This window comes from Lipotes vexillifer, unplaced genomic scaffold, assembly GCF_000442215.2.
Source record: "Lipotes vexillifer unplaced genomic scaffold, Lipotes_vexillifer_v1.1 scaffold479, whole genome shotgun sequence".
NCBI classification, from domain to species: domain Eukaryota; kingdom Metazoa; phylum Chordata; class Mammalia; order Artiodactyla; family Lipotidae; genus Lipotes; species Lipotes vexillifer.
Window position 1 is genome coordinate 305138 of NW_006796443.1, and position 12478 is coordinate 317615.

General features: G+C 50.1%; 1 protein-coding gene across 2 annotated transcripts; it reads left to right on the plus strand.

The window, feature by feature from the left end:
• Window positions 1-1446: 1446 nt before the first annotated feature.
• Window positions 1447-6099, plus strand: PCDH8 (protocadherin 8). 2 transcript variants are annotated; one of them, XM_007468595.1, is made up of 3 exons: window positions 1447-4282; window positions 4455-4662; window positions 5133-6099. In XM_007468595.1, the coding sequence occupies exons 1-3, from the start codon at window positions 1658-1660 to the stop codon at window positions 5507-5509; spliced, it is 3210 nt and encodes a 1069-aa protein (XP_007468657.1). In that variant the 5' UTR covers window positions 1447-1657; the 3' UTR covers window positions 5510-6099. The 2 variants fall into 2 exon arrangements, with proteins under 2 accessions (XP_007468657.1, XP_007468658.1); XM_007468596.1 differs by having other exon boundaries at window positions 1447-3991.
• Window positions 6100-12478: the final 6379 nt, after the last annotated feature.

The window sequence follows — 12478 nt, forward strand, 5'->3', positions numbered from 1 at the left end:
ACTCCCTGTGGGTTACATTTTTTTTTACCTCTCCTCCTTCGTTTGTATTTGCATAGCCTGCTCAATAAATCTCTTCAATAAGAATCAGTAAGAATCTGTCTTGCTTGGGTTTGGAGACCCATCTCCCTGGTCTTCAGGGATGCTAGGGGGAGGGAGGAATACCTGTGCGGGCAGCGCAATGCCTGACCAGCCGGGAGATCCGCCCAGCCCAGAGCTGGCAATGCCGAAGCTCCACACTTTAGTAGGCAAGGCAGATGGTTAAGTTCCCCCAGGTTCGTGCCAGGTTTCAACGTCATGCTGTGATTTGGTTCTTCTGGAACGGGATGAGTATTGCTTCCCAGAGCGGCCCTATTAGAACAGAAAGAAAATCCTCTAAATAGGCGGAACAAGGCATCAGGAGGGAAAGTTCTCTAAATGCACTTTAATACGAGCCGTATTGTGTGGAATTCAGCGCCCATCACCGTTTAGCCAGAGAGCTATGGTAGTGATTGGGGATGAATAGAGGAACATAATGGATACATGTGGCGTTTGCTCATTATATTCAAGTTAGCCCAACTCCGCTGTGGAAACTGTTCAACGTTCTCTCCCCTTAGCTTGTCACAGTTAAATAATACAGACATTGGGGCCTCCAATGGGATCGCCTGCCACGCCATTCTATTTCCACTACTAACGAGGACTTCATAAGCCTTTGATACAGTCTGATCTTTGAAACCTTTCCAAATCTCCTCAAGCTTATGCTAAATCCTATTTGGAACTTTTTTCCCCCTTGTCTGCTAGCGCCCAGGGCTTAAGAAAGCCATTTGGACAATGATATATATACTAACACGTCGCAGAGCTCTTTTCTGAAAGGGAAGTGGCAGCTCTGATCACCGGGGCTCACACGAGCAAAACACAACTGCGTACACAAATTTGAATAAAATCAATTTTCCCTTATCCTTCGGGCTCCTAAATCGAGAGGCTATTGCCGAGCGCCGTGGGAAGCTGGGAAAGAACGCGAACTGAGCCTCACCCGGCAGAGCAAGTCTGTGCAGAGGGGGCCGCGAGCGGTTTCAAGGCCTCCGAAGTGCAAAACGCAGAGAGTGAGCGCGGGGTCCCGAGCCACTGGGGCGAAATCCCATATGATGGCTGTCAGTTCAAGCAGCCAGCACAGGAGGGGCACAATTAACAAAATCGTCCGCTCCTTTAATGCCCGGCGACCCGTGCCAACTCCTCTACAGGCAGAGCGCTGACAGGAAAGAAAAAAAAGCAAAAGGAGTTAAAGAAACAAAGGAAAGATTCCCTAATCTTCATTTCTTGTTTTCCCCTCTAAGCCTTTCCACACTAAAGGGATTGTCGGAGGCTGGCGTAGGAGCTGCGCGAGGGCCAGGCCGCCATTGGCTGCCCGGTTCGGATGATTTGCATATCGGCTGCTATAAGATCGGAGGCGGCGCGCGGCGGCGCAGCTCCAGCGAGAAAAGGCGAGGGAGAGGTGTGGGCCTTGAGCGGCATCCACGCGTCCTCAGAGCCCGCCTGCATCTCCAGGCTGCAGCCTGCAGACTTCTCCCGCACACGCCTCGCAAAAAGCGTGCTCTGGGGACCCTGGGACTCACGCCCAGACCTGCAAACCAGAGAGGAATCGCTCCCTCAGCCTTTTGGAATAGCGCTCGGGGCTGGCGGCATGAGTCCAGCGAGGCGCGGGGGGATCCCCTGCCTTTTCCCCCTGCAGCTCTTCAGCCTTTGCTGGGTGCTCTCCGTGGCCCAGAGCAAGACAGTGCGATACAGCACCTTCGAGGAGGATGCCCCCGGAACAGTCATCGGGACCCTGGCTGAAGACCTGCATATGAAAGTGTCCGGAGACACAAGCTTCCGCCTGATGAAGCAGTTCAACAGCTCGCTGATCCGAGTGCGCGAGGGCGACGGGCAGCTGACCGTCGGAGACGCCGGCCTGGACCGCGAGCGGCTGTGCGGCCAGGCCCCGCAGTGCGTGCTGGCCTTCGACGTGGTCAGCTTCTCGCAGGAGCAGTTCCGGCTGGTGCACGTGGAAGTGGAGGTGAGGGACGTCAATGACCACGCGCCGCGCTTTCCCCGGGCCCAGATCCCCGTGGAGGTGTCCGAGGGCGCGGCCGTGGGCACGCGCATACCCTTAGAGGTGCCGGTGGACGAGGACGTGGGCGCCAATGGGCTGCAGAGCGTGCGCCTGGCCGAGCCGCACAGCCCCTTCCGCGTGGAGCTGCAGACGCGCGCGGACGGTGCCCAGTGCGCCGACCTGGTGCTGCTGCAGGAGCTGGACCGCGAGAGCCAGGCCGCCTACAACCTGGAGCTGGTGGCCCAGGACGGAGGCCGCCCGCCGCGCTCCGCCACGGCCGCCCTCAGTGTGCGCGTGCTGGACGCGAACGACCACAGCCCGGCCTTCCCGCAGGGCGCCGTGGCCGAGGTGGAGCTGGCGGAGGACGCGCCCGTGGGCTCGCTACTGCTCGACCTGGACGCGGCGGACCCCGACGAGGGCCCCAACGGCGACGTGGTGTTTGCCTTCGGCTCCCGTACCCCGCCCGAGGCGCGCCGCCTCTTCCGCCTCGACCCGCGCTCGGGCCGCCTCACCCTGGCCGGGCCCGTGGACTACGAGCGCCAGGACACTTACGAACTGGACGTGCGGGCGCAGGACCGCGGCCCCGGGCCCCGCGCCGCCACCTGCAAGGTCATCATGCGCATCCGCGGCGTCAATGACAACGCGCCAGACATCGCCATCACCCCGCTGGCCGCCCCGGGCGCGCCTGTCGCCTCGCCCTTCGCCGCCGCCGCCGCTGCTCTCGGGGGTGCGGACGCGACCTCGTCGACCGGGCCCGGGACGCCAGAGGCCGGAGCCATCTCGCTGGTGCCAGAGGGGGCGGCACGCGAGAGCCTGGTGGCGCTGGTCAGCACCTCGGACAGGGACTCGGGAGCCAACGGGCAGGTGCGCTGCGCCCTCTATGGGCACGAGCACTTCCGACTGCAGCCTGCCTACGCGGGCAGCTACCTGGTGGTGACCGCGGGGTCGCTGGACCGCGAGCGCATAGCCGAGTACAACCTGACGCTGGTGGCCGAGGACCGCGGCGCGCCCCCGCTGCGCACCGTACGGCCCTACCTGGTGCGGTTGAGCGACGAGAACGACAACGAGCCGCTCTTCACGCGGCCGGTCTACGAGGTGTCGGTGCGTGAGAACAACCCGCCCGGGGCTTACTTGGCCACGGTGGCCGCCAGAGACCCGGACCTGGGCCGCAACGGCCAGGTCACCTACCGGCTGCTGGAGGCCGAGGTGGGCCGCGCTGGGGGCGCTGTGTCCACCTATGTCTCGGTGGACCCGGCCACCGGGGCCATCTACGCGCTGCGCAGCTTCGACTATGAGACGCTTCGCCAGCTCGACGTGCGCATCCAGGCGAGCGACGGCGGCTCCCCTCAGCTCTCCAGCAGTGCCCTGGTGCAAGTGCGGGTGCTTGACCAGAACGACCACGCACCGGTCCTGGTGCACCCGGCACCGGCCAACGGCTCCCTGGAAGTGGCGGTCCCCGGGCGCACGGCAAGGGACACGGCCGTGGCGCGCGTGCAGGCCCGGGACGCAGACGAGGGTGCCAACGGGGAGCTGGCATTCGACCTGCTACAGCAGGAGCCGCGAGAAGCCTTCGCCATCGGCAGCCGAACGGGGGAGATCGTGCTCACCGGCGACCTATCTCAGGAGCCGCCCGGCCGAGTATTCCGGGCGTTGCTGGTCATATCCGACGGCGGCCGGCCCCCGCTCTCCACCACCGCCGCTGTCAGCTTCGTGGTGACAGCGGGAGGCGGGCGCGGGCTGGTGTCGCCAGCCAGTGCAGCGAACTCGGAGCACTCTCGCCCTCCCGGCTCTCGGCTCGCGACGTCGGGGCCGGCGCTACAGTGGGACACGCCGCTGATCGTCATCATCGTGCTGGCCGGGAGCTGCACGCTGCTTCTGGCCGCCATCATCGCCATCGCCACCACCTGCAACCGCCGCAAGAAGGAGGTGCGCAAAGGGGGGCCCCGCCGGGAAGACCGGCCCGGGGCGGCGGGCGGCGGAGCCTCGGCTCCCGGCTCCCCGGAGGAGGCCGCCCGGGGAGCCGGGCCCAGGCCCAACATGTTCGACGTGCTCACCTTCCCTGGCAGCGGCAAAGCGCCCTTTGGCAGCCCCGCGGCCGACGCGCCCCCGCCCGCGGTCGCCGCGGCCGAAGTGCCGGGCTCGGAGGGCGGCAGTGCCACCGGGGAAAGCTCCTGTCACTTCGAGGGGCAGCAGCGGCTCCGCGGCGCGCACGCCGAGGTGAGGCCTTCCTTCGGCTGGGCGCCCCGCTCGGTGCTCCGCGGACAGGCTGGGGGAAGGGACTGGAGGGGTCTGGGTATGCGTGCGTGGGAGAGGCCTAACCTGTCGCCCTTGTGTTTTTGTTTCTTGTCCAACCCTCACCCCTGCTTGCTTTCCCCATTCCCTGCTGCAGCCCTACGGCGCCTCCCCTGGTTTCGGAAAGGAGCCGGCGCCCCCTGTGGCTGTCTGGAAAGGACATTCTTTCAACACCATCTCCGGCCGAGAAGCGGAGAAGTTCAGCGGCAAAGACAGCGGCAAAGGGGACAGTGATTTCAACGATAGCGATTCCGACATCAGCGGGGACGCTCTAAAGAAGGATCTCATCAACCACATGCAGAGCGGTGAGGACTCCTCTTTCCTGCAAATTCAGCCTTTCTTCTCTCCCTCCGTTTCTGCAACAGCCTCTCCTCTCAATCTCCATTCCCGGACCCGCTCCCTCTTTCTCACTTTTTTCTGTCCTTGAGTTCCGGGTTCCGGCCTGCCTCAAACATGAATTTCAAAATGCCAAGTCGAGGCAGCTCCACCACCTAAAATAAACCAGACTCCCATCCCGTTAGGTTACTATCTGAGAAGAGAAATCCTGCTTATCAATTTTTTTTTCTTTTTTGCTTCCAGCTAAAGCTGAGCCAACTTCATATTAAAGTGGCTTTGTAGGAACCAATATTCATTTCAGGTCTGGAATCAGGGCGTTCATCTTCTTACACGCTTTCCTTTTCAGCCGCCCTGACCCTGTCTGACGCTTTGAAGATGGAGGCACAGTGTGTGTAATCTCAGTAATCATCATGCCCTCTCCCTTTCTCTTTTATGTTAGGACTGTGGGCGTGCACCGCGGAGTGTAAGATCCTGGGCCACTCTGACCGCTGCTGGAGCCCCTCCTGCGCGGGAGGGCCCAGCACACATGCTTCCACTCACCCCCCAGCCCAGATGTCGACCTTCTGTAAGAGCACGTCCCTGCCCCGGGATCCTCTGCGTAGGGACAATTACTACCAGGCCCAGCTGCCCAAGACAGTGGGGCTGCAGAGCGTCTATGAGAAAGTGCTACACAGAGACTATGACAGGACAGTCACTCTGCTCTCCCCTCCTCGTCCAGGGAGGCTCCCAGACTTGCAGGAGATTGGGGTACCCCTCTATGAGTCCTCCCCTGGCAGGTACCTGTCCCCAAAGAAGGAAGACAATGAAAATGTGTAATCCCATGCTGCATGTTGTCACGCATATACAGGTCACTCCAAGAAGCCCCTAAGTTATTGACTGGTTTCAGTGTTGTATATAGAAATATGCAAGATGTGCCTTAAAATGAAATTGTTGGAAGCTATTTCCAATCACATTGGTACTGTTTGGTATTTGCAAACAAAAATGTAGTTCATGTAATTTTTATGAAATGTGTGCAGTATTTAATTCTTATCATGCTATTGACTTTAATTTCCCTTGTGGCTTGCCATTTTCTTAGTGTTTTTAACCTGTACATGGTGTAATGTAATGTTTGTATATAATGAAATTTTGTTATATTTTTATATAATAAAAGCTACAGTGGAAGTTATTGCCAAAGGAACTGTCTGTAAGACAAAAAAAAAACAAAACATGTTGGAATTACTTAATGGAAATTTATCTTTCACCCGAAACAACCTAGTGTTTGAGAAGTTTTGCCTTGCCAAGTATAACTTGTATATCTTGAGTCTGTGGTAGATTTCAAGTTCAATGTTATTTAATTACACTTGGTTTTCTGTAAACCATGTCACTTAAAAGCAGAGTAATAAAGGATTTGTCATGTGTTTGAAGAATCTGCTAATTGCTTTTTGTGAACTTACCAACAGTCAGGCATTCACAAAAAATCTGAGTGCCAGAATTAAACCTCCTTTCAAGTGCTAATTATTTGGGCATTATTAACGTTCACAGCAACAGTAAACCTGTGGGGTTTCAAGTATTGGAGTCTCATCCAAGTATTAAAAATATTTGTTGCTTTTGTAAAACATATGCATCTCCATATACATCAGGCACTCTATAAAATTCCCACCCTCATTTATTTACTCAACAAATATTTATGGAGCATCTACCAAAAGGTGGAGGAAAGCTGAGTTTGGACTGTTCATTCACTAATTAAACAAACAATTGTAAAGCGTTTCCTAACTGCAGTAACTCCTCTAGGGTCTGGGGTTTAAGGTTAAGAAGATGTAGTCCCAAGAAGCTCTTACCTTAAATATTAAGGATTTTAATATCAAAAAGAGACTCAAACTTACGGGTGAAAAGACATGATGCTTGAGATGTGTTTTAAAATATTCTAGAAGAAAACATGAGACTACATGAAATGAGATTGAAAACTATATTGATCACGGTCAATGCTAACATTGGTACGTGTGTGTGTGTGTGTGAGTGGAGAATATTGGTATAGATTGGTATAAGCTATTTGTGTGTTTGTGTGTGAACATGTGCGTAATGGAAGTTTAAAAAAAAAGAACACTCAAAAGACCTGTTATGAAATGAAATAAAATTTCATTTTATTTGAAATTAAAATAATAATAATAAGAGCTAACATTTACTGAACAAGTTTTTATATGAGCGGAGCTCCTTACAAAGGTATTCTGCATGAATTATCTCATTTATTCCTCAAATAACCCCCATGAGATGGGAACTATCATTATTTCCATTTTACAGGTAAGGAAACTGGGACACAGAGAGTTTAGGTAAAATGCCCAAAAGTCACACAGCTGGTAAGTGGCCAGGATGAGATTTAACCCAGATTACTCAAGGCAAGAAAATAGGGCTTTCCTGGTGGTGCAGTGGTTGAGAGTCCACCTGCCAGTGCAGGGGACATGGGTTCGTGCCCCGGTCTGGGAAGATCCCACATGCCCTGGAGCGGCTAGGCCCGTGTGCCATGGCCGCTGGAGCCTGTGCATCCAGAGCCTGTGAAAAAAAAGTAATAAATAAATAAATAAAATAAAGTAAAATAAAATAAGCAATGATTTTTTTTCCTTTTTAACTTGAAAGAAACAAAGAGTTAAGTAGAAAAGTCCCAATGCATTGCCTTTACTGACTGATTATGTTTAGCACTTTATATTTGTGAAGTGCCCGTGTTCCTTTATTACTGATTATGGAGAGTGAAGCTCTGTGATGAATAGAGGAGCCCTTAAAGCTGCCTGTTGAAGTCATAATTGAAACCAGTGGTGGCCCCAAGCTGAACAGCAGGGTGGGCACACACAAGTGCTTTGCCACCCATGGCCTGTGCAAAGTTCAGCGGTTTCTGAAGGCAGCTGAGCTGAACATGAGCCTCATGAGCTCAGAGAGCCCAAACAGACTTCAGGTTCTGGAAGAAAATGTTGGATATGGCCAGGTTACCGGACAGCTACAGAACCATGATGACCAAGCCCCAGTGGAGAGACCCCAGCTACACCTCCTATTCTAACATCCAAAGCTTTATTCTTGTGCCAATCTCATCAAATGCAAAGCAGAAAAAATGAATAATCCCGCAATGGCAGCCTGAAAGCATCCAATCTCTGAAAGTGTTTGCCAGCTCTTGTCCTTCAAAAGTAAAATAATGTCATTGTCATTATTTTATTTTGTGCTGTGTTAACTATTTCAGTGTCCCCAAAATTCAGTTATCAAAATCACCATGACTTCACTGTCTTATTTTTCCCTTAGAGAAATGACCATTAAAGGGCCCGATTTTGCTTGGAACTTAAAAAAAAAAAATCAAAACATAATTCAGTCCTTAAAATCATTTGTTTAAACAAAAAAAAAAAAGAGGGAAGGAGACTCATCTCAGAGTCAGCCATAGGACCTCTCAGAGAAACAGGAACTAGATGAAAGAAGCTCTCTGCTTTTCTTGAGAACTGTTGATTCTCAAGCATATTTTTAAGAAAATATATTGCTTTATTAAATTAAATGAGATAATATATATGCAGAATACTTAGGACCACACCTGGCCTACAGTAATACATTCTATCTTCCTCTTTCCTTGCCTTCCTTTGGAGCCAGTCTCTATCAGTGCAGCCCCACCCACTAAGGAAGATGAAACACTCAGGATTTCTGGCCTTGTTCTGACACTGGTTTGCTCTCTTTGCTTCTTTCACTATCACTGTGTAGACCAGGGCCTCATATATAGTCGACACTCTACAAGCAAGTATGGTTAAATGAACATTACAAGCAAACTCACAAGCCTTAGGGGTTTGTGATGGTGCTACAAGTCTGTCTTTGGAGGTGGAGGCCTACAACCCTGGGGCACCTTTGCAGTGAGGGACATGGAAGGCACTTGGGGAAGTGGGAGGTCACCTTCAAAGAGAAAACTAGAGCCAGACTTTATCTATTTCACTTTTTTATGTCTGGCCCCATTGACCTGGATATCCTACACTTCTTATAATAAAATATCCATCAAAGAAACCACTTCAGAAAATTAAAATGTAAGTGGTTTCAACATCTATTGAAACAGCAAAAACAGGATGCATGTCTCCACATACAAATATACATGCACATGGAAAGAAAAAAATATGTATATATATAATCAGGATGAGTTCCATGCCACAATTAGCTAAATATCTGGTACATCTCACTCAGCAAATATAAGTTTTTATCATCCAAAAATTCCATTTTAGAATATAAGCATATTCACTTTAGTACTGAATTCAGTAACGACAGATAATTGGAAATGCTGTAAGTTTTGAAGGCAAACTGAAGCAAAGTAATATAGTACTTGATGGGGCACTGTGCTTTGCAACAACTCAGAAGGGTTTTGAAAATGCTGTCTAGGTTTCAACAACTATGCAATAACTCAAGAGAGTTATTTATCATTCTGTTTCTTCAGGGGAAATAATCTGCAGTGGAATTCACCACCAGGTTCAAAGTCACCTAATAAGAGAAGAACAGGCAGAAAGAGACAACAGGCTGTTTTAAAAGCCATCACTTAAACCACCAGATTAAATGTGCTCTTGTAGCAAGGACGGAAAAAATCTTCACTCATTATCAGAGTGTGAGATTTGCTCCCTCAAAACTTGTTTAAGAAATTCCAACAAGTCAAAGTGAAGCCTGCATAGTTTAATGGGGAATTAGGAAAATTCCATTTTCCAACCCAGTATGACACTTGGCTAGATCATGGACACCTTGGACTTGACATGTCCAAATCAAAATCATCCTCCCTTCCCTGGCATCATTACCAAAAACCTACCCCTCTGGCAATTGTTTTAAACTGCAGTTTTCAGACCAAACCCCAAGTACTAAAGTCATTTTAAGATGTCATCAAATTTCTTCCTTCCACTCACCAAGGTCTGTTGATTCCATTTCCTAAATATTGTTTAATTGTCCTTTCACTCCACTGTAGCAGGTAGGATGCTCTACTCACATCCGCACTGCTGCCCTCTGCATTCACTTCTGCTGCAGTGGATGCTTCTGGTTGCCCTATGACTGTCTCCATCCAGGCATCTGCCTCTGCAACTTGAGACTTGCTGAGAGCTTGGGGGTCCACCAGTGTTGGGGCCATAGAAGCTTGGTCAGCTTGTACACAGGGCAGTCTGGAAACACTGGGGGTTTAAGAACTGTCCCTCAGCCCATTAGGGACAAGCATTGGTGGGTAAATATCCCAGCTTTCCCATCCCTTGGGAGGAAAACTCTGAGCTGTATTCTACACAGTTCCCCTGAGGGTCTCAAGTGAATTTGAACCCCAGTTGCTCACAGCAGCATCCTACTCAGCCAGACCCCCTTCACTGGCTGTCCCCCTGCCCTGTCTCACTTTCCCCACTCTGTCACTTGTACTTCCTGGGATCTGCTCCGAAATAAACTTCCTGCACCCAAGCCTTTGTTTTAGTAACTGCTTTTAGGGAGACTATCTAGATCAGGATGGATGCATAAGAACAAGAACAAGAATAAGAACACCAGTTTTTAGCGATTACTGCATTTTAGGCACTGCACCAAGCACTTTACAGTTAATCCTCACAACCTTATGAGGTAAGTACTCATTAAACCATTTTACATATGGGGAAAGCGAGACTTGGAGGGATATGGTAACTTGTCATAGATCACACAAGCTCCTATTAGGAGGAGCTTGGATTTTAAAAAGATCTTTCTGATACAGAATAAGGCATCCTGCCTTATTTGAACTCTCATTGTTTCTTTCCTGGGCTCCAGCATGAGTCTCCAATCTGCTCTCCCTGGATTCACTACCTGTTTCCCTTCACTCCATCCTCCACGCTGCTGCCATAAAGACCTTTCTAAAATCTGATTTTGTCACTCATCTGATTAATACCCTCATGACTTTCCATCACCTCTAGGACAAAGTCTGCAGGTCTGTCCATGGCATCCCAGGCCCTCAGTCCTCTGGTCCCTTCCTCCCTCCCCAGACTGGGTACTGGTCCCCCTACCCCCCAACACCCACCTGGAACTTCAGCCAGAAGGATCTACTTGTGTTTCACCTCTCCTTCCTGGTCCATTTGCCTAGGATGACATCTAGTTCCTATTCTCTTCTCCCCACTCCATCCTTTCTCTTTCCTGGCCCTTTTTCTTATCCATCAAAATTATTCAGGAATCACGTCAGCCCCCCTCCCAGCCACCAGCCAGACAAGGCACAGTGACTTGTGTTCTTCCTCAGCACTTCCTCAGCACGTAGCCTCACCTACCTCTCTCCCCACTCCTGGCCCATGAAATCAAGGTCTGTCTGTGTCTTTCATCTCTCCATCCCCAGCACCTGGATCACTGGCTGGTACCTAATAAGGATTCAATAAAGGCACTTGCTGAATGGAATGATTCACTGAGCCAAGCACAAAAGGTCATGGTTACACACCACAACCAAGAGACTCTGCATCTACAAGTCAACAGACTTCCCTACAGGGGGACTGTGCTAAATCTGCCTCCAGAATCAGAATCGAGAGATTCAGCGTCTTATCTACCCAGCTAAGTGCTTAGAGGATTCAGAAGCTGCACAAGCCCTGACCATATAAGTCACCTTAATTATTGAAGGAGAGGCCCTCCCCATCTTCTAGTTTCAGTGCAGCAGCATCTCTTCAGACCCAACTCAAGAGATTCCCGGAAGTTGATACCTGAAGCCACATGGCTCAAATAATCCAGATAATTGTCAAATCTCCACTTTGTTCCAGGCAAACACAGCAAACAGCGAAGTTTGATGAAGGCATCAAATCGCTTATTATGCTAAATGTTAGATATTAATCTCTTATTTTATTGAGCCTGTCTAGTTTGCCAAATTTTCTCCCTATCCATTCTAGGAAAGTAGCTGCTGAGGGATGAGGATTTGCTCCAAATGAATGTCACTAGATCATCAGAAGGGCTGAGCTGTTGGTGGTGGTAGATACCTGGCTGGGAATGGAATCTCAATTTTATTCAGCAGCTGACTTTCTGTCCTCACTTAACCTCCTTGTGATTCATTCTGCTTATCTGCCAAAAGCCCTTCATCACCAGCCTCACTGGAGTGCGAGAACAAGCTCATGAAGTGCAGCAAGAAGGCTAAGCACTGGGTCAGCCATCTTCCTGCGTTAAAGAAATTCAGTGTCACCACTCCTCTGTCCCTGGACCACTCTGTCCCTGGCTTTCCTCCCTATGCTTGTGGTGGAACATCTCCCAGGCTATGTTTACACCCAAAAGCTAGTAAAAATCACATTCAACTAATTATCTAGATATTTTTAGGTACCCATATGGGGCTCTTAAGTATCTTCATAAATCCTTCAACTCTTCCCTTTACTTGGGTGATTGTCTTAACTCACTTGGGTGATTAAGTTTCTGAGTAGCACAGCCTGAGTCAGGGATTATTTTATTTTTTAAATTTCATTTAACTTAAATTTTTATACAGCAGGTTTTTATTAGTTATCTATTTTATACATATTGGTATATATAGGTCAATCCCAATCTCCCAATTCATCCCACCACCACCATCCGCCCCCCACCCCTGGCTTCCCCGCTTGGTGTCCATACGTTTGTTCTCTACATCTGTGTCTCAATTTCTGCCTTGAACACTGGTTCATCTGTACAATTTTTCTAGATTCCACATATATGCGTTAATATACAATACTTATTTTTCTCTTTCTGACTTACTTCAGTCTGTATGACAGTCTCTAGGTCATCCACATCTCTACAAATGACCCAATTTTGTTCCTTTTTATGGCTGAGTAATATTCCAATGTATATATGTACCACATCTTCTTTATCCATTCGTCTGTCAATGGGCAT

Excerpts from the sequence above, each read along its gene's own strand:
- PCDH8 (XM_007468595.1), top strand. The coding sequence starts at position 1,658 with ATGAGTCCAGCGAGGCGCGGGGGGATCCCCTGCCTTTTCCCCCTGCAG. Across the intron at positions 4,283-4,454 it reads TCCGCGGCGCGCACGCCGAG|CCCTACGGCGCCTCCCCTGG; the intron begins GTGAGGCCTTCC and ends TCCCTGCTGCAG. Across the intron at positions 4,663-5,132 it reads CATCAACCACATGCAGAGCG|GACTGTGGGCGTGCACCGCG; the intron begins GTGAGGACTCCT and ends CTTTTATGTTAG.